The 21606-nt window shown below is 43.6% G+C and overlaps 1 protein-coding gene across 1 annotated transcript in view; it reads left to right on the top strand.

The window, feature by feature from the left end:
* Positions 1-21606, top strand: part of LOC112224461 (cytohesin-3) — a 36709-nt gene that overhangs the window by 3343 nt on the left and 11760 nt on the right. The window contains exons 2-9 of the mRNA XM_024388024.2: positions 15147-15229; positions 15758-15822; positions 16222-16288; positions 16568-16686; positions 18551-18631; positions 18823-18935; positions 20160-20308; positions 20383-20494. Coding sequence (XP_024243792.1) covers positions 15147-15229; positions 15758-15822; positions 16222-16288; positions 16568-16686; positions 18551-18631; positions 18823-18935; positions 20160-20308; positions 20383-20494 — 789 coding nt within the window. The remainder of the gene's footprint in view (positions 1-15146; positions 15230-15757; positions 15823-16221; positions 16289-16567; positions 16687-18550; positions 18632-18822; positions 18936-20159; positions 20309-20382; positions 20495-21606) is intronic.

Here is a 21606-nt window from a genome sequence, read left to right as displayed (position 1 = left end):
AGGGAAAAAGGGACATGATATAGGATTAGTTCATGTTCTTATATGTGCTGATAGTGAGCATGCATACTGCCTCTCATAGGAGAACAAACAGAGATAATTACACAGAAGAACATAAAGCACACACACTCCGGCACACTCTGAGAAACTAGGGCAGTGAGTAGAGTAGAATATGGAATTCATTAATGCGTGTTTACTCCTACTTCTACACACTTGGCGCACTCCTCTGTGCTGTTTACATGCCACAAGACAGACATCTGCGCTCACATTGTGTAAAACAGACCCTAAATCACAAGTGTTGTATGGCACAAAGTCTATTTTATAGACTCATTGTGTAGTTAGGCTGGTAGAGTGAAAGCAGAAATGAATACATTGTAGGCCTACAAATTGTCCAGCACTCACTTGATGCTGGTTGTGGGTTTTTAGATCCTCTATTTCCTCTAGTTTCTGTAGGGACATTTTCAGCTTTGCCTTCGTCAGGGGGATAAAGGAAAGTGCTCTGTTTGGGTGGTGTTTTTACTAAGTGTTCTGTTTGAATGGTGTTTTTACTAAGTGTTCTGTTTGAATGGTGTTTTTACTAAGTGCTCTGTTGGAATGGGGTTATTACTAAGTGCTCTGTTGGAATGTTTTTTTTACTAAGTGCTCTATTGGAATGTTTTTTTTTTACTAAGTGCTCTATTGGAATGTTTTTTTTACTCAGTGCTCTGTTGCAATGTTTTTTTTATTAAGTGCTCTGTTGGAATGGGGTTATTACTAAGTGCTCTGTTGGAATGGGGTTATTACTAAGTGCTCTGTTGGAATGGGGTTATTACTAAGTGCTCTGTTGGAATGGGTTTTTTACTAAGTGCTCTGTTGGAATGTTTTTGTTTACTAAGTGCTCTGTTGGAATGGGGTTATTACTAAGTGCTCTGTTGCAATGTTTTTTTTATTAAGTGCTCTGTTGGAATGGGGTTATTACTAAGTGCTCTGTTGGAATGGGGTTATTACTAAGTGCTCTGTTGGAATGGGGTTATTACTAAGTGCTCTGTTGGAATGGGTTTTTTACTAAGTGCTCTGTTGGAATGTTTTTGTTTACTAAGTGCTCTGTTGGAATGGGGTTATTACTAAGTGCTCTGTTGGAATGTTTTTTTTTACTAAGTGCTCTGTTGGAATGTTTTTTTTTTTACTAAGTGCTCTGTTGGAATGTTTTTTTACTAAGTGCTCTGTTGGAATGGGGTTATTACTAAGTGCTCTGTTGGAATGTTTTTTTACTAAGTGCTCTGTTGGAATGTTTTTTTTACTAAGTGCTCTGTTGGAATGGGGTTATTACTAAGTGCTCTGTTGGAATGGGGTTATTACTAAGTGCTCTGTTGAAATGTTTTTTTTACTAAGTGCTCTGATGGAATGGGGTTATTACTAAGTGCTCTGTTGGAATGTTTTTTTTACTAAGTGCTCTGTTGGAATGGGGTTATTACTAAGTGCTCTGTTGGAATGTTTTTTTACTAAGTGCTCTGTTGGAATGGGGTTATTACTAAGTGCTCTGTTGGAATGGGGTTATTACTAAGTGCTCTGTTGGAATGTTTTTTCCTAAGTGCTCTGTTGGAATGGGTTTTTTACTAAGTGCTCTGTTGCAATGGGGTTTTTACTAAGTGCTGTGTGTCTTGTCAGTATTTCTTGTGTCCGGATCCTGATAACCTTAGTGACACCCTCTCTCTTTCAACATGCTTTCTTCAATCTGACCGTGGGAAACACCAAGGAAACCCCTTTCCTTCCATTCTCTCTGGGCAGAAAGTGTCTGTGTTTGTGCATGATTTGTGTGTGTGTGCATGATTGTGTGTGTGTATTTGTTCTTTGGGACTGTAGGTTACGGCGTTGAGTGGCAGTTAATTCTGTCAATAGGCTTTTCTTATCAGAAATGGGCACCTTGACAACAATAATTTTTTCAAATTAATACTTTATTATTTTATGTTGAATTCATCTCCATTTTCCTGTCAAGTCCTTTGGCTTTCATTCTGTATCTTGGAGACTGTAATTATGCCATTTATCAATCTCACTGGGCATGGAAACATACATGTTCTTTGAGAAGAACATCATTACAATCTGCTTGAGTCTTTGGGGTGTTGAAGTTTTATATGAGTTGAAGTTTTACATTAGTGGTTTCCTGCCCCGAATCTACACTATAGGGCTATTTCGTTGGCCAGCAGTCTTTGTTGTGGCGGTAGGGTGAGGGGTGTGAGGGTACATCAGGAAGTCATTATTGCCATGCTGTGGGTGCCTTTTGGCTGGTCTGTAGCTCGAACACTGCCTGGAGGGCCTCCTGGCTTGCACAAGGCATCTGCTAGCTACAGCCATAGGCTATATGGCTCCATCAGATACAGCCAGTCAACTAACTAGCCCCCCTACACAGCTGTTTCTCTCTCTGCCCTTCTGGTTTGTCAGAGTAAGTCCTGTTTTCTTTCTTATGTTTTCTTTTACCATCCGGTGTCTTACTGTCTTCCTTCCCAACTGTATCTTCATGACATATTTCTACTCTATGTGCTATATGATACATGTTATATTTAAAGGCCAAAATAGGCTTTAACTTGATTCTTTTGAGATGACCAGAATGAGAATATAATCTGTTTGTCCATCCTTAAGGTAGCCTTTATGAGGCCTCCTACCATGTTGCCTTATTGAAACAGCTTAAAAGGAGATTTAGAAAAAAATAATTCTGTTCATTTTGACTGTTAAGATTGAGTTTAGTGTATTGTGGGACAACATTGAAGGATTAGGCTATACAGTAGACACACACACACACACACACACACACACACACACACACACACACACACACACACACACACACACACACACACACACACACACACACACACACACACACACACACACACACACACACACACACACACAATGTTTAAGGGGTGAGGCATCATTGGCACTGCACAGACTAGGTTTAAGGAGGGATTGAGAGGGACTCTTAAAGGATTCCAGTACTGCTGCCTCATCTGTAGAGAAACACCACATATGGAATTGATTATGGGGAATACTGAGGAGGCTTCCCAATGTGTTTTCAGTGCCATGGAAGAGAGGGTAGTGGACTAGCACGTACGACTGTCTGGAAGAGTTGGCATGTCCCACAGATCATTTTTTTTGGATGCAATCTATTGCCTCGATTGTTAATGAGTTATCAAATTAGGAAGAATGAGAAGAGAGACAGACAGGGGTGGAGTTCAGATGGAGGGGGAGAGAGGAGAAGAGATGGAGAAGGAAAGCAAGAGACTGAGAAATAGCCAAAGAGAGAGAGAGAGAGAGAGACGGTACTTTCCTTGAGTAATAATGTTCTTATTTCACTAGTAGGGGAACTAAATGGAAGTAGATCCAATTTTAAGGGGATTGTTAGAGGCTGGAGGCTACATGGGTTGTGTGTGTTTCTTGGCCAGGCTAGGTAACTGCTGCTCTCTGGTAGAGCTGGGCAATATGGACAAACATCCATATCATGATGAATTGACTGAATTATCATGATAATGATCAATTGAACGCTAAGTTTACAACATTAGTGTGCACCAGTTACTTTTTTACATGACCCTTTAAACTACTACTACTACATTGAATGTTGTGGCTATCAATTATCCCGTTAGCAATAGCCTATATTAAGACTTATTTCATTTCAAATGTCACATTCCTCTAGTAAAGGCTACTTATCGATATCAGTAAAATGTCCTCAATAAATGGTTAGTTCGGTCGGTATCGATAATTTTCGGTTTACCATCCCAGCTCTACTCTCTGGAGCACTCAGCCCTGTGGCCCTGAGAACACAAGTATGTAGAACCAGAACACCTATTTAGAGTTCACAGGCATTCTAAAAGGAAGAAGTGTGCTGTGCTTGTGTTTTCAGGGATTCTAAAAGGAAGAAGTGTGCTGTGCTTGTGTTGTCAGGGATTCTAAAAGGAAGAAGTGTGCTGTGCTTGTGTTGTCAGGGATTCTAAAAGGAAGAACTGTGCTGTGCTTGTGTTGTCAGGGATTCTAAAAGGAAGAAGTGTGCTGTGCTTGTGTTTTCAGGGATTCTAAAAGGAAGAAGTGTGCTGTGCTTGTGTTGTCAGGGATTCTAAAAGGAAGAAGTGTGTTGTGCTTGTGTTTTCAGGGATTCTAAAAGGAAGAAGTGTGTTGTGCTTGTGTTTTCAGGGATTCTAAAAGGAAGAAGTGTGCTGTGCTTGTGTTGTCAGGGATTCTAAAAGGAAGAACTGTGCTGTGCTTGTGTTTTCGGGGATTCTAAAAGGAAGAACTGTGCTGTGCTTGTGTTGTCAGGGATTCTAAAAGGAAGAACTGTGCTGTGCTTGTGTTGTCAGGGATTCTAAAAGGAAGAACTGTGCTGTGCTTGTGTTGTCAGGGATTCTAAAAGGAGGTGTGCTTATAGCTAGTAACTACACAAGATGCACAGGTAGACATCAAAGGTGTGCTTATAGATTGTATAAACGTCCACCCTAACACAATATATAACACACAAGTTAGTAAATGTCTTAGGTGTTCCATGACTGTTATTTTGAAGTGGCCTGTGTATCTAGTCTTTCAAGCCTCCAGCAGGTCAGCCAAACACAGCTTTGCTCCGCCCGGTCAGAGTAGACAAGCATCAACATCCTGGACTTCCAGGAAACAATCTCCAGGCAGTGGTTTGTCTTCAGTCTTCACAGTCACTCGACCCCCATCCAGCTCTCTGATTAGAAGTGGGTGCCAGAAACAGCATCAATCTCATTCCAAGGTGTATCAAATCTACAGAAATATGAATGTACTGGCAGCAGGCATATGGGCGTGAAGTATCAGGCCCTAGCTGATATAAGGCCCCAGCACATCAAATAAAATATTTACATTCTAGTGGTGATCCTGAGCAGATGTTGGGCATGAGGGGACATGATGTCTGGACAGACCAGGGTGGAGGGAGGGACCTCCCGGATGGATGGATCACCCCCTAGCAGGGGTCCGCTCCCTCTCCCTAAAACAGCAGATTAAACAATGCAATCATTGGATGGCAGTTTAGTTTAGCCCCCCAGTACTAGATCTTAGATCTCTCTACACCCGGGTACTAGATCCTGCTCTAGTAGCTAAACCCCAAGATATTACCCCCCACAATCTTTGCTCTCCTCCTGCCCAAAGATGTGAGCTATTACTGCAAAATAATGGTATAGGGATCGCTCCTGCATTGTCGTATACACACATTCATAGATGCACATTTATAGTACTTTTTCTGGATCCACAAAGCAGTGAGGTGCAACATACTCAACTATTGAAAAGGCCAAACAGCAGCCAGATCATACGTTCATGAAGATAATACACTTCCATTAGCTACACTGACTAACATACAGAATACAGTACACACACTCATCATAACCCACTGTCCTTTGACTTGCCCTGTACTAATCATTCCCCACATTCTTGCGTCTTGACAAACTGCCAGGTCGCGTCTCCGTACAGCTAAACAAGACTACAAATGTTTGTTACTGTGTCTGTCCGTGTTGTCACTGCCAAAGTAGGTTACAGAAGAGAGAGAAAGAGTGGCTGGCTGGCTGGCCATTGGAAACAACATCTGTGGGTGTGCATTGTATACATCCCACTTCCACTGTGGCCATCAGCCCCATGGTCCGACTGGGATTAAGAGCTGTGGGGGTGGGTGTTAGCGGGTTTAAAGCCAGCTGGCAGCACGAGCGTGTGCCTGTGTGTGTGCTACAGTTTGTATGTATGCATGTACAGTGCTGTGAAAAAGTATTTGCTCGTTTTCAAATGTTCTCTTTTTGCATATGTTTGATACTGAGTATTATCAGATCTTCATCCAAAACCTAATATTAGAAACTGAGTTTAAAAAGAAAATAATACTTATTATTTTTTATTTAATTAACACATTTATGCAACACGCAATTCCCCGGTGTGAAAAAATAATTCCCTCTTACACTAAATAACTGGTCGTGCCACCTTTAGCTGCAATGACTGAAACCAAATGCTTCCTGTAGTTGTTGATCAGTCTCTCACATCGCCGTGGAGGAATTTTGGCGAAGCATCCCCAAACCATCCCAATACCACCACTATGCTTGACCGTTGGTATGAGGTTTTTACTGTGGAATCCAGTGTTTGGTTTTCGCCAGACATCATGGGACCAATGTCATACAAAAAGTTATACTTTTGACGCATCTGTCTGTGGAACATTCTCCCAAGAGTCTTGATGATCATCTAGGTGCTTCCAGGTGCTTTTTGGAAAACTTGAGTCAGCTTTCTATTTTCCATTTATCATCCTTGAAATGTTTCTACAACTTGATTAGAGTCCACCTGTGGTAATTTTAATTGATTGGACCTGTTTTTGGAAAGGCACACACCTGTCTATATAAGGTCCCACAGTTGACAGTGCATGTCAGAGAGCAAAAACCAAACGATGAGGTCGAAGGAATTGTCCGTAGAGCTCTGAGACAGGATTGTGTCAAGGCACAGATCTGGGGAAGGGTACCATTTTTTTATGCAGCATTCAAGGTCCCCAAGAACACAGTGGCCTCCATGATTCTTAAATGGAAGAAGTTTGGAACCACCAAGACTCTTTCTAGAACTGGCCTCCCGGCCAAACTGAGCAATCTGGGGAGAAGGGCCTTGGTCAGGGAGGTGACCAAGAACCCGATGGTCACTCTGACAGAGCTCTAGAGTCTCTCTGTGGAGATGGGGGAACCTTCCAGAAGGACAACCATCTCTGCAGCACTTCAGGCCTTTATGGTAGAGTGGCCAGATAGAAGACACTCCTCAGTAAAAGGCGCATGACAACCCACTTGGAGTTTGCTTGGAGTTTGCTAAAAGGCACCTAAAGACTCTCAGACCATGAGTAACAAGATTATCTTGTCTGATGAAACCAAGATTGAACTCTTTGGCCTGAATGCCAAGCGTCACGTCTGGAGGAAACCTGGCACTATTCCTCAGGTGAAGCATGGTGGTGGAGGCAGCATCATGCTGTGGGGATGTTTTTCAGCGGCAGGGACTGGGAGACTAGTCAGGTTCGAGGGAAAGATAAATGGCGCAAATTACAGAGAGATCCTTGATGAAAACCTGCTCCAGTGCGCTCAGGACCTCAGACTGGGACGGAGGTTCACCTTCCAACAGGACAACGACCCTAAGCACACAGTCAAGGCAATGCAGGAGTGGCTTTGGGACAAGTCTCTGAATGTCCTTGAGTGGCCCAGCCAGAGCCCGGAGTGGAACCAAATCGAACATCTATGGAGAGACTTGAAAATACATGTGCAGCAACGCTCCCCATCCAACCTGACAGAGCTTGAGAGGGTCTGCAGAGAAGAATGTGAGAAACTCCCCAAATACAGGTGTGCCAAGCTTGTAGTGTCATACCCAAGAAGACACAAGGCTGTAATCGCTGCCAAAGGTGCTTCAACAAAGTACCGAGTAAAAGGTCTGAATACTTATGTAAATGTGATATTGCAGTTTATACATTTTTATACATTTGTTATCGTTTCTAAAAAACAGTTTTTGCTTTGTCATTATCGGGTATTGTGTTTTTATTGATGAGGGTAAAAAAACAATTTAATCAATTTTAGAATAAGGCTGTGACGTAACAAAATGTGGAAAAAGTCGAGGGGTCTGAATACTTTCCGAATGCACTGTATTTATGTATGTATCAGAGGAGGCTGGATTGGAGGAGCCATAGGAGGACTGCTCATTGTTATTGATGTAATAAATGGAACGGAGTCAAACTTGTGGATTCCATAAATTTGATGTTTGAGACAATTCAAATCAAATCAAATCAAATTTTATTTGTCACATACACATGGTTAGCAGATGTTAATGCGAGTGTAGCGAAATGCTTGTGCTTCTAGTTCCGACAATGCAGTAATAACGAACAAGTAATCTAACTAACAATTCCAAAAAAAAAACTACTGTCTTATACACAGTGTAAGGGGATAAAGAATATGTACATAAGGATATATGAATGAGTGATGGTACAGAGCAGCATAGGCAAGATACAGTAGATGATATTGAGTACAGTATATACATATGAGATGAGTATGTAAACCAAGTGGCATAGTTAAAGTGGCTAGTGATACATGTATTACATAAGGATGCAGTCGATGATATAGAGTACAGTATCTACGTATGCATATGAGATGAATAATGTAGGGTAAGTAACATTATATAAGGTAGCATTGTTTAAAGTGGCTAGTGATATATTTACATCATTTCCCATCAATTCCCATTATTAAAGTGGCTGGAGTAGAGTCAGTGTCATTGACAGTGTGTTGGCAGTAGCCACTCAATGTTAGTGGTGGCTGTTTAACAGTCTGATGGCCTTGAGATAGAAGCTGTTTTTCAGTCTCTCGGTCCCAGCTTGATGCACCTGTACTGACCTCGCCTTCTGGATGACAGCGGGGTGAACAGGCAGTGGCTCGGGTGGTTGATGTCCTTGATGATCTTTATGGCCTTCCTGTAGCATCGGGTGGTGTAGGTGTCCTGGAGGGCAGGTAGTTTGCCCCCGGTGATGCGTTGTGCAGACCTCACTACCCTCTGGAGAGCCTTACGGTTGAGGGCGGTGCAGTTGCCATACCAGGCGGTGATACAGCCCGCCAGGATGCTCTCGATTGTGCATCTGTAGAAGTTTGTGAGTGCTTTTGGTGACAAGCCGAATTTCTTCAGCCTCCTGAGGTTGAAGAGGCGCTGCTGCGCCTTCCTCACGATGCTGTCTGTGTGAGTGGACCAATTCAGTTTGTCTGTGATGTGTATGCCGAGGAACTTAAAACTTGCTACCCTCTCCACTACTGTTCCATCGATGTGGATGGGGGTGTTCCCTCTGCTGTTTCCTGAAGTCCACAATCATCTCCTTAGTTTTGTTGACGTTGAGTGTGAGGTTATTTTCCTGACACCACACTCCGAGGGCCCTCACCTCCTCCCTGTAGGCCGTCTCGTCGTTGTTGGTAATCAAGCCTACCACTGTTGTGTCGTCCGCAAACTTGATGATTGAGTTGGAGGCGTGCATGGCCACGCAGTCATGGGTGAACAGGGAGTACAGGAGAGGGCTCAGAACGCACCCTTGTGGGGCCCCAGTGTTGAGGATCAGCGGGGAGGAGATGTTGTTGCCTACCCTCACCACCTGGGGGCGCCCGTCAGGAAGTCCAGAACCCAGTTGCACAGGGCGGGGTCGAGACCCAGGGTCTCGAGCTTGATGACGAGCTTGGAGGGTACTATGGTGTTGAATGCCGAGCTGTAGTCGATGAACAGCATTCTCACATAGGTATTCCTCTTGTCCAGATGGGTTAGGGCAGTGTGCAGTGTGGTTGAGATTGCATCGTCTGTGGACCTATTTGGGCGGTAAGCAAATTGGAGTGGGTCTAGGGTGTCAGGTAGGGTGGAGGTGATATGGTCCTTGACTAGTCTCTCAAAGCACTTCATGATGACGGATGTGAGTGCTACGGGGCGGTAGTCGTTTAGCTCAGTTACCTTAGCTTTCTTGGGAACAGGAACAATGGTGGCCCTCTTGAAGCATGTGGGAACAGCAGACTGGTATAGGGATTGATTGAATATGTCCGTAAACACACCGGCCAGCTGGTCTGCGCATGCTCTGAGGGCGCGGCTGGGGATGCCGTCTGGGCCTGCAGCCTTGCGAGGGTTAACACGTTTAAATGTCTTACTCACTTCGGCTGCAGTGAAGGAGAGACCGCATGTTTTCGTTGCAGGCCGTGTCAGTGGCACTGTATTGTCCTCAAAGCGGGCAAAAAGTTATTTAGTCTGCCTGGGAGCAAGACATCCTGGTCCGTGACTGGGCTGGGTTTCTTCCTGTAGTCCGTGATTGACTGTAGACCCTGCCACATGCCTCTTGTGTCTGAGCCGTTGAATTGAGATTCTACTTTGTCTCTGTACTGGCGCTTAGCTTGTTTGATAGCCTTGCGGAGGGAATAGCTGCACTGTTTGTATTCAGCCATGTTACCAGACACCTTGCCCTGATTAAAAGCAGTGGTTCGTGCCTTCAGTTTCACACGAATGCTGCCATCAATCCAAGGTTTCTGGTTAGGGAATGTTTTAATCGTTGCTATGGGAACGACATCTTCAACGCACGTTCTAATGAACTCGCACACCGAATCAGCGTATTCGTCAATGTTGTTGTCTGACGCAATACGAAACATCTCCCAGTCCACGTGATGGAAGCAGTCTTGGAGTGTGGAGTCAGCTTGGTCGGACCAGCGTTGGACAGACCTCAGCGTGGGAGCCTCTTGTTTTAGTTTCTGTCTGTAGGCAGGGATCAACAAAATGGAGTCGTGGTCAGCTTTTCCGAAAGGGGGCGGGGCAGGGCCTTATATGCGTCGCGGAAGTTAGAGTAACAATGATCCAGGGTCTTTCCACCCCTGGTTGCGCAATCGATATGCTGATAAAATTTAGGGAGTCTTGTTTTCAGATTAGCCTTGTTAAAATCCCCAGCTACAATGAATGCAGCCTCCGGATAAATCGTTTCCAGTTTGCAGAGAGTTAAATAAAGTTCGTTCAGAGCCATCGATGTGTCTGCTTGGGGGGGATATATACGGCTGTGATTATAATCGAAGAGAATTCTCTTGGTAGATAATGCGGTCTACATTTGATTGTGAGGAATTCTAAATCAGGTGAACAGAAGGATTTGAGTTCCTGTATGTTTCTGTCATCACACCATGTCACGTTAGTCATAAGGCATACGCCCCCGCCCCTCTTCTTACCAGAAAGATGTTCGTTTCTGTCCGCGCGATGCGTGGAGAAACCCGCTGGCTGCACCGCTTCGGATTGCGTCTCTCCAGTTAGCCATGTTTCCGTGAAGCAGAGAACGTTGCAGTCTCTGATGTCCCTCTGGAATGCTACCCTTGCTCGGATTTCATCAACCTTGTTGTCAAGAGACTGGACATTGGCGAGAAGAATGCTAGGGAGTGGTGCACGATGTGCCCGTCTCCGGAGTCTGACCAGAAGACCGCTTCGTTTCCCTCTTTCCATTCCATCCATTACAATGAGCTCGTTCCCCTATAGCCCGCCCCCCACCGGCCTCCTAAGGTATGAGGTTGGTGGCACCTTAATTGGGGAGGACGGGCACGTAGTAATGGCTGGAGCTGTAAATGTGTGTTTGTGCGTGCATGTGAGGCCAGTGAGGGGAGTCCAAGTGGTATAAAGTTAAAGGGATTGGTGACGACAGGCTTTAGATTACAGGTTATAGCCAGAGGAGGCTCTCAGAGACAGCCTGCCTGGCCTGTCTATCTCATCCCATCTCCCTGCTGGGGCCAGTGGGGTGACAGGGTTCTCCCATGCTCCAACACACAGACCAGGCTAGCTAGGGGACAGTAAAGACAACCCGCCAGGCTGTGCCCATTACCCAGTTTAGCTTTTAAAATGGTAAGTTGGCCCATGTACAGTAACAGAGTATGGGATTTGGTCTAAGTCCTACTCTGTTCCACTGGTCAAGCTGGGATGAGTGGGGGTTTTAGTAATAGATGGTTATCACACTTTCCAGTCCAACAAGTGGATAAAATGTGATGAAATGGACAGTCTGTTTTGGGTCTATTTGAATGTGTATCATGTGCAAGGGTAGTTTGTACTGTAAGCTGACTAAACATAATGAGGTGGGCATTCTTACCCCCAAATGTATCCCATCCTGTCAGAGATTCTACAGAGGAATGTGCACAGAACTCAAGTCAGAAGTTGTCTCTGTTACTGTATCAATCAACTACCCAGTTGCAGAGGGAGGGTAGTGAACAGTTGGTCGTTTTTGGATGAGGACTTCATCGTAGGGATTTACTCCAAAAATGAGATTGAGGGGATTTGTTTTGGGGGTAAATTTATAGAGGGTTATGGTTATTTATAGATTTACAGAGGCTGCTCTGTGGTGCACATGTTGGAATTTATTTAACCCCTGCCCCCTGGCACCATTTTTGCACCTGCTCAACCCAACCTGTCACTCCACTGACTGGAGTAGATTTGACAGAGTAGATGTGTAGCTATTTCAGTGGCACACAACTGCAACTCTCAAATCAATTTGAGATTCAGATAAAACTTGTTGACATACACTACCGTTCAAAAGTTTGGGATCACTTAGAAATGTCCTTGTTTTTTAAAGAAAAGCACATGTTTTGTCCATTAAAATAACATCAAATTGATCAGAAATACAGTGTAGACATTGTTAATGTTGTAAATGACTATTGTATGGAATATCTACATAGGTGTACAGAGGTCCATTATCAGCAACCATCACTCCTGTGTTCCAATGGCACGCTGTGTTAGCTAATCCAAGTTTATCATTTTAAAAGGCTAATTGATCATTAGAAAACCCTTTTGCAATTATGTTAGCACAGCTGAAAACAGTTTTTTGATTAAAGAAGCAACAAAACTGGCCTTTAGACTAGTTGAGTATCTGGAGCATCAGCATTTGCTGGTTCGATTACAGGCTCAAAATGGCCAGAAACAAAGACCTTTCTTCTGAAACTCGTCAGTCTATTCTTGTTCTGAGAAATGAAGACTATTCCATGCAGGAAATTGCCAAGAAACTGAAGATCTCATACAACGCTGTGTACTATTCCCTTCACAGAACAGCACAAACTTGCTCTAACCAGAATAGAAAGAGGAGTGGGAGGCCCCGGTGCACAACTGTGCAAGAGGACAAGTACATTACAGTGTCTAGTTTGAGAAACAGATGCCTCACATGTCCTCAACTGGCAGCTTCATTAAATGGTACCCGCAAAACACCAGTCTCAACTTCAACAGTGAAGAGGCGACTCCAGGATGGTGTTTTGCAGGTACTATTTAATGAAGCTGCCAGTTGAGGACATGTGAGGCATCTGTTTCTCAAACTAGACACTCTAATGTACTTGTCCTCTTGCTCAGTTATCCACCCTGGCCTCCCACTCCTCTTTCTATTCTGGTTAGAGCCAGTTTGCACTGTGCTTTTCCTTCAAAAACAAGGACATTTCTAAGTGACCCTAAACATTTGAACGATAATGTACCTGTGGCACCTAGACGGTGTAAACAGGTGGAATACAGACTGATGAAGAGACATTAACGACTGCTGAAAGTAAGACTGATAAAGACTTGTTTTGTTGATAAAGGAACCATTCAGTTGTTGTGACTGTCAGAGCTCTGGACCCTGTTAGATTCACAAATGACTCTTTCTCTGTCTGCCAACTGGAGACTCTACTAAACTCATTTCCTGGATTAGTCAGAGGGCGGTTGCCAGGGTGGATTGTATTAGCAATCTAATTTGTAAGACCCCCTACCCTATCTTCATGTTTAATGTCCACCACCACTGGACCAGAAGGGTCCATTTATTACCCGTTTTAAATGTACCTTCTCTGCTTTTGCCTAGCTTGTTTCCCTGTTGATCTGATAGATGAAGGTGTGTTTTGCAGGGTGATATAATGGTCAGAGCAGATGTGGTGTAGGGAGGCTTCTGAAGGGAGCTCAGCCTCACATCTCAGGGCTGCTTAAACCAGACGGAATGCTGCACTCATGTGGTGTGCTCAGTCTGAGCAGTGTTCAGTCTGGTTTAACCAGGCTAGCTCCCATGCACCTTCTCATTAACATCCATGATGAATCAGATAGTAATCAGCCAGATGAATTTACCCAGACGGTCCTATTAACCAGGAGACATATTAGAGCCTCTGGTCTCAGGCAGGGGAAAAACCAGGCTATGTTCTCTCTATGCAGAATATCATCCATCCAACAAGCAAATTACATACATCTAAATATATTTGCTGTAAAAAGCAATAATCTAATATGCGTTGAGTCGATGACGCACATTATTATAGAAATAGACTCGAATGGGTTTCTGGTAAACAGGATTTAAGATTTCTTGTGTTCTTGGTAATAATAAGAAAATTCAGTACATTTCTGCTTTGAAATAGGCCAAATTGAAATGAGCAGACATTTCCTATCATAGATAACATTGTGCCACTTCAAATAATAACTTTAGTCATTTCTCAATTGAGAGCTGTGTCAACTTGAACTTGAAACTAATTGCATCACATTCAGTCACAGTTCCACTGAGATTGTATAACCAAAGCGAGGTTAACCCCGAGGATAGCCAGCTAATTATTGTCTCTATTTGGATGTTGAACTCCAGTCAGTGATTATTGTAGCTCCACATCCCTTCTATTGTCATAGAGCAACACGGACAGCAGCACAGTGAACCAAGAGGAAATGCTTGACTGGCTCTCTGTCTCACTACCTGACCCCCGGACACAAAGTGCAACATAGGATTACATAAAATAGTTAAGGGAACAGTCATTTTGACTTGACTAGTTAAATAAAAGTTAAATATAATTTTTAAAATACTTTACACGGGCATTTGTTTAATTGTTAGTCATATTAATATCATTGCTGCGATCAATGTTTAGAGCCCTGAGCACCTCTTGTAAGAACTCGAGTTGCCAACTGCTAAATTAGCACTGGGCAGCTCTTGGCTAGGCTCCCATGTTATTTAATTGGCAAGACATGGCTTTAGTTCACTGGTAATGTTATTCGGTTCTGTATAAAGGGAAACTGTGAAGTAAATACTGTATGTTTCCACAGTATCTGTACGCAGTGGCTTGGCATTGATATCAGTCTTGTCATGTTCCTGCTCTATGAAGAGAGATTTAGTGGGTGTATAGCCTATCTATCTGCCTCTTAGCTGGGTTAATGAAGCCGGATCACAGAGACCCTTCTCTGGTGGTTTCACTGAGAGAGAGAAAGAGAGAGAGGGATAAAGATGGAGAGAGAGAGGGATAAAGATGGAGAGAGATGGGGGAGAGAGGGATAAAGATGGAGAGAGTTGGGGGAAGAGAGGGATAGAGATGGAGAGAGGGATAGGGAGAGGGATGAAAGAGAGAGAGAGAGAGAGAGAGCGAGGGCACTCGTGTTCGCTTCACCTCAGCTCTAAGCCCTTGGGCGGTTAAAGAGTCGAGGGCGACGGTTGCGTTAATTTACCAAATTCGCATTTAATGAACGGAAACTTAATCTGGATTGGTTTTATTAATAGAATATTCCCGAGCATTAAAAAGGGTCAGAAAACACTTTCATGTGGAATAGTTAAGACCATTCACCTTTTTTTTCTCACAAATTAAGACAAATGTATCTGTTTTGATGTGTGTGACACGGAGTGTAACAAGATGCATCGGCAGTAGACTAAGGATGTTTCTCTCCCTGTGATCTCTCTCTTCTAGTACCCCAGGATCTCTCACTGGAAGAGAGGGGTGAGCTGTCAATCATCCGACGGAGGAAGAGAGAGCTGCTGGATGATATTGAAGTGGGTAGCCTTGAAGTTGCTTTGCCTCGGCTTCGTAGCTGGGAAAGCTTTGAGGAAGAGTGTATTCTATTTTTCTGACGTGCTCGTGTACACATGTAGGACCTTTAATTTGATTATACTGTTGCAATACATTTTCTACACCGCCAGAAATGCAAACTTGTAGTGTATTCAAAGTCTAAAAAACACTTATAAAGTTTGTAATTTCCACTTTAAAATGTCCGACTTGATTTTCCCTGACTAAAAAATGTATCAACCCCTACAAAAATGTCCATGAATTATAATCCATACAATAGTTATCATGTCCTGTTGCTGCAGGATTATTTTCCTGCTGTGAGAAACTGGTCAAATGAATATTCTACATCTGTAGCCTCTATCATTTTCTCAGAATTACTATTTTGGATCTCTGTCAGTGTCTCTGTTCATTCAACATATGTTTTCGTACGGTACTGCTTTCACTCTTGAAGAGTTTTCTCAGAATATAGCCTATTCCAAGAATCCAATTATATTTATTTTTCTTCCCCTCTCAAGCGCTTGAAGTTTGAGATAGCTGAAGTCATGACTGAGATTGAGCAACTAACATGTGTAGGAGAAAGGTGAGTGAACAGCCCATGGTCTCATTCACTGGTGCTTGCATTTGTTTTTCACTGTTCTAACTTGAATGGTGAAGAATTCTGTGCAGTGCTTTCAATCAACCGTAGTCGATGAGCCATATCTAATTTCCATACCCAAAATGTGACAGAAATACCTTATAATCTCATTTATCACCATCAGCCTGCTTCGTTTCCCATCACTAGTTGATCCCTATTGGTATATCCGGTGAGAAAAGACATGTTAAATCTGGCTCAATGGGTCACAGGTGTCCGAACAGACCAAGGTTAAAAAGGCACCTGTGGCTTTTTACATGTCAAGATATAGGTCATATGTTTGTAGGAGAGGTTGCTTGGTTGTATTGTGGGTTTTTCATGGCTTTCCTTCCATTTCATGTCTCACAGCAAAACAACACAGCGGAACAAACAAATCGCCATGGGGAGGAAGAAATTCAACATGGATCCTAAGAAGGTATTTTCATGTTTATGTGTATAACCAGACCCTCTGGGTTCAGGGAGGGCCACGTCTAAGTGTTTTCTTCCACCCTAGGATAGCTTTTGTGGTGGTGTTGTGTCCAGTAGAGTGAAAAGCCATGTTCACGTTTGCGTGTATGACCTCAAGTCTTTTATTTCAGTCCTGGTTTTCTGGGTGTTGTCCAGTAATGGAACCCTGTGATATACTGCTCTGCTAGAATCATTCACCCTTGATTGAGATAAACGGCCCACTGTCTGTCGTCCATTTTGTCTCCAGGGGATCCAGTTTCTCCTGGAGAATGACCTTCTGCAGCACACCCCAGAAGACATCTCTCAGTTCCTCTACAAGGGCGAGGGCCTGAACAAGACGGTCATCGGAGACTACTTAGGGGAGCGGTAAGCCATCCTATCTATCTACCTAGTAGAGAAACTGTTTTCCCTCCCTGTCGCGCTCCCAAAGCCGCGCTGCAGATTTATGTCCACCGCGTGATTAGTCCATTCGCTCGGCGAATATAAGGCCATCCTAGCGGGATATTATGGTCTGGATTTATTGATGAAAGTGACCACCAGGTTCCCTTGGAATACAAATCACCTTGGCAACGAGTCGTCGTGGGTGTCTCTGGTCTCGTCTGCCCCGCTTATGCCAACTCACTGTGGACACCTGCGTAGCAATAAAATATACTTCATTCTCCACAACTCAACCCAGAAACACAATGTCAGGTAACAGAGGAGGGGCGTCAGCTTGGGACTAGAGATACGGCAGTTTAAAGGATTTAAAGACAGCACTGTTGGCAGCTTCAGATGATATCAGAAGTGAAAGACCGGGAGGTTAGGTTATATGAAAAACAGGAGGAATAGATGAATGGAGAGAGAGACAGAGAGTCTATGTATTGAAAGAGATGTGCAGTGTGACGCAGACTGTGTGTGTGTTTGCATCAGACTGTGTGTGTGTGTGTGTGTGTGTGTGTGTGTGTGTGTGTGTGTGTTTGCATCAGACTGTGTGTGTGTGTGTGTGTGTGTGTGTGTGTGTGTGTGTGTGTGTGTGTGTGTGTGTGTGTGTGTGTGTGTGTGTGTGTGTGTGTGTGTGTGTGTGTGTGTGTGTGTGTGTGTGTGTGTATGTGTGTGTGTGTTTGCATCAGACTGTGTGTGTGTGTGTGTGCCAGACGTGGGTGTGGAGTCAGTCGTCAATATTAAAAGTCTAGATGTTAAATCTATGATTCCCCATACGTCCTCTACTGTTCCCGCCTCTAAACCCAGAGGGAATGATCAAAGAGCCAGCCCACTCAGTGGAAATAACTGTAAACATTGGTGGGGCGGCTATACTTAGCATTTAGTCCTAATTGAGTTTACGGGAGGATCTGGAACCTATCATTACACACACTGTAATTACAGATTTAATGGAGAGAAAGAGAGCGAGAGAGGGAGAGGGAGAAAGAATGGGCGAATCTGTCTTAAATGACACAATCGGACAGGATCTTTGGTAATATGTTAGTAATCCTGTCCTGATTTCCTAGCTCCTCTTATTACTCCGGTTGATACAATACAAGGTTGGATTTTTTTTGACAGATCATTGTTTTAAGTGAGATTCAGACATACATTAGTAATAAAGCTGTTTTTTTTAATCAGCTTCTTTCTCAGGTATTTCTCTCTGTACACACAGCAACTCTTATTTACTTGGAAAACATTGTTACAGAAACATTTCCTGAGTTTGGTTTCCTTCTGAAGTTTATGAGCGATACATTATACAATGAGTTTTCAGGCTCAGGAACATTAAATTGGATGTTAAATGAACCACCTCAGAGGACCACAGGCCACTATGCTTCAAAGGTGATGTTGACTTTCTTCAACAAATCTCTCTCACAAAAGACTGTGGATTCTGTTGGCTTGTTTTTCACCAATCAAATGCATCCTTGACCATGTCAAGCTTCAATAGCTCAGCACCTCAAGGTATTGGGATCCATTTCAATAGGCCAGCTGTTAAGATTGCTTCCAGACTCTTGCCGAGTTGTTTTGTATATCAATGAAGGAAGAACATTTTCTGGAATCCAAAGGAAAAGGCATTTGCTTGGGCAAAATAAATCATTTGCAGTGGAAATATTGTTTTTCCCTTCTGGGCTCAACCTGCGTGTGGAACTATTCAATCTCTTCTCCAGGAAATGTTTTGGATATTCCCTTGACAATATTACCACTCTTTGCTTTGGAAAAATGCCTTGAGAAAAAAAACACTTCCTGATTGGAATACCTGTCTTTGTGTCCCCAGAGATGAGTTTAACCTCAAGGTGCTGCAGGCGTTCGTAGAGCTCCATGAGTTTGCTGACCTCAACCTCGTCCAGGCCTTAAGGTGAGCGGCATGTTTCCATCATCTAACAGGAAACAAACTAAACAAAACTGCTTTTATAAGGGACATATGGAGACGTTTCTATATAAAAATAGACTCTATATGGTATACACTCAATACTGATGATGAAAGTTAATTGTGTTCATCTGTGTTCAATGAAGTGTCTGAATGTTTCGGCTCTCTGTCTGTTGCAGGCAGTTCCTGTGGAGTTTCCGTCTTCCTGGTGAGGCTCAGAAGATTGACCGGATGATGGAGGCGTTTGCCTCGCGGTACTGCGGCTGTAATCCGGGGGTTTTCCAGTCAACAGGTCAGATCCTTAACATACAACATTAAGTCTGTCTAGACCCACAGGGGTCAAAACGCTGCTACATTGAAACTTGACATTCACTATTGATAAGCCCTATAGGGGCTCTGGTCAAAAGTAGTGCACTGTATAGGGAATAGTGTGCCATTTGGAATTTAGTGATAGTGAATGTCCATTCACTGTTTTAGATTAGTTCCTATGAGTTGACCACTGTGGGTCTAGGTCACCCTCAGCCTTGCATTCTCCTTATACGGAAGTAATTCAAATATCACTAATGAATACTTCCTGATCTTGATTGGAGACCTTTGCCGTTGCCATCTGTCCTGGGTCAAAAGTTCACATGTGGAATCAACAACAAGTAGTTTAGCCACAAAAACATCTGGCCATGTAAGCATCTCTTAGGTGGATGAAATACAGTAGGAACGGATGAGACAACTTCTTATTCCCACACAATCCAGAATTATTTACAAAAAAGAGCTACAGTAAGGATAGTATTTCCACAATAGGTAATACATACTTCATAGTTCATTTTCTATGCCTGTCATGGCTCTATCCAGAGAGGGAGGGACTGTGCAGTGAATCTGTGCTCTCTTCACACAAGACACATCCCACTTGGCACAGAAGTCAATTCAGTGTCTATTCCGCATTGGTTCAACGTCATTTCATTGAAATGACGTGGAAACAACGTTGATTCAACCAGTGTGTGCCCAGTGGGATCTCTGCTCTGAGTAAACCAGGGCAGAACAACAGTACTGTACCAGAACTCCTAACACACTCAGTGGGGGCCTCTGTGGTAGAGACAGACAATGCACTCCGTAGCTCTGGACGGACGGACGGACAGACAGACAGACAGGAGTGCGTCAGAGGGAAATAGAGAATAATTATTTATGTACAGACATGGGCTGGTATGTGTCAACAGGGAATTAATATACCACCAGTACAATGGAATGTCTACGGACTCTGGGTTTTAGGTTCTGTTAATCCCAAAATGTAGTGCAGGAGTGTCATGGATGCAGGAGAGCAGAGGAAAAGAAAGGAAGAAGTTGTTTATTGCTTCTAGATCAATATTCAGATATGATCGATATATTGAGAACAACAGTCTTCCCCAAACACATTCATTGACTCTAGTGTCTCGTATCCCTGGTTAACCTCAGTGAAAGGCAGAGAGGTGTGTCTGTTGAGGTGCGTATCAGTACTAAATATTCATTACTTCTCTCCCTCCTGCAGACACATGTTATGTGCTGTCGTTTGCCATCATCATGTTGAACACCAGCCTGCACAACCCCAACGTCAGAGACAAGCCCCCTGTGGAGAGATTCATCTCCATGAACAGAGGTATCAACGAGGGAGGAGACCTGCCAGAGGAACTACTCAGGGTAAGACAGAGATAGTGTGCGTGGAGAGGAAACCTTTCCTCCATTACTCAACCTTTTTGTATTCTGTTTTGCAGAATTTATTTGATAGCATCAAAAATGAACCCTTCAAAATCCCAGAAGACGATGGCAATGATCTTACACACACGTTCTTCAACCCTGACAGAGAGGGATGGTTACTGAAACTAGGTGAGTGGCGACCAAAGAATCCACATCTTGGTACTTGGTTCACCAACATACATACAAATGTACTATATCTGTATTCGCCACGTTTAGGGCAGATGGAAATGTTAGCGATGCGAGAAATGTTGCGAACTTGGCGAAGCAACTCTTTCGTCTCGTATTGTGTTTCTGCACTACTGTCTCGTTCTTCTGTTTCCCCCTCTCTCGCTCCAAGCATGGTCTGTGTGATTCAGCTGCTCCTTGCTCTGTCGTTCCTTTTATGTCCTTACTGCGTCATTGTTGTCTCTGTTGAGTTAGGTAGTGTTTTAAATGTGCCCTCTTGTTTTCCCTCACACCCTTTGACCTGTCACCTTTCTGTTCTTTGACTGGCTGTTTCTTCTTACTCTGCGCTAGGAGGTAGGTACTCCCCCTAAATCCCAGTAGAAGTTACCCCTAACCACTGATACAGGGTCAGATTTTCCCCATCCCCATGAATGGTTATGGTTAGGATTGAGGGTGGCGGTAAACTGATACTAGATCTATGGTTTAGGACAGCTTCTACTCCTACCCTCCCTCCCTGCCTCCCACCCCTCTGCTTTACCTCATCATGAGGTCCCATGCTAACAACATTTAGCTCTTATCTTCCAAGTCAACAGATGTATTAGCTGCTGGCTGGTTAGTGGTCATCTATTAGCTTGTTTGTTGCAGAGATGTGTGTGGATCTGTGACTTATGGTTGACAGGGGTGATGGGGTTATCTAGAATGGGTTGTGTGATCTCTTTGATCTTGGATGAGGATCCACCCATCACATTCCTCCTCTGACTGGCCAACATCTCTCACACAGCTCCCATTTATGTTAACCATGATTACATGCTATTTCACTTTTGGGGAACGGTGTACGGCCAGGAGTTTTACGGCCCTCGTTACCTGACCAGGAAAAACTGAGGACCAGTTATTATTTGCTTGTAGCTAGAGTTTAAAAATAGGGACCCAGAGTGATCAGGAAAAACTCCTGGCCCTAGGAAAGGGTGCATTTCCTTTATTTAGGTCATGGGTTTGCACTATGAGAATGTGTTCTGTATGCTAGCTACAGTATGTGCTGATCCTGTGGTGTTCTGAGTTCCTCCATCCTGCTGCTG

Source organism: Oncorhynchus tshawytscha, linkage group LG25 (assembly GCF_018296145.1).
Source record: "Oncorhynchus tshawytscha isolate Ot180627B linkage group LG25, Otsh_v2.0, whole genome shotgun sequence".
NCBI lineage: Eukaryota > Metazoa > Chordata > Actinopteri > Salmoniformes > Salmonidae > Oncorhynchus > Oncorhynchus tshawytscha.
The sequence above is the reverse complement of the archived record's forward strand: the minus strand, read 5'-3'. Positions and strand labels throughout refer to the sequence as shown.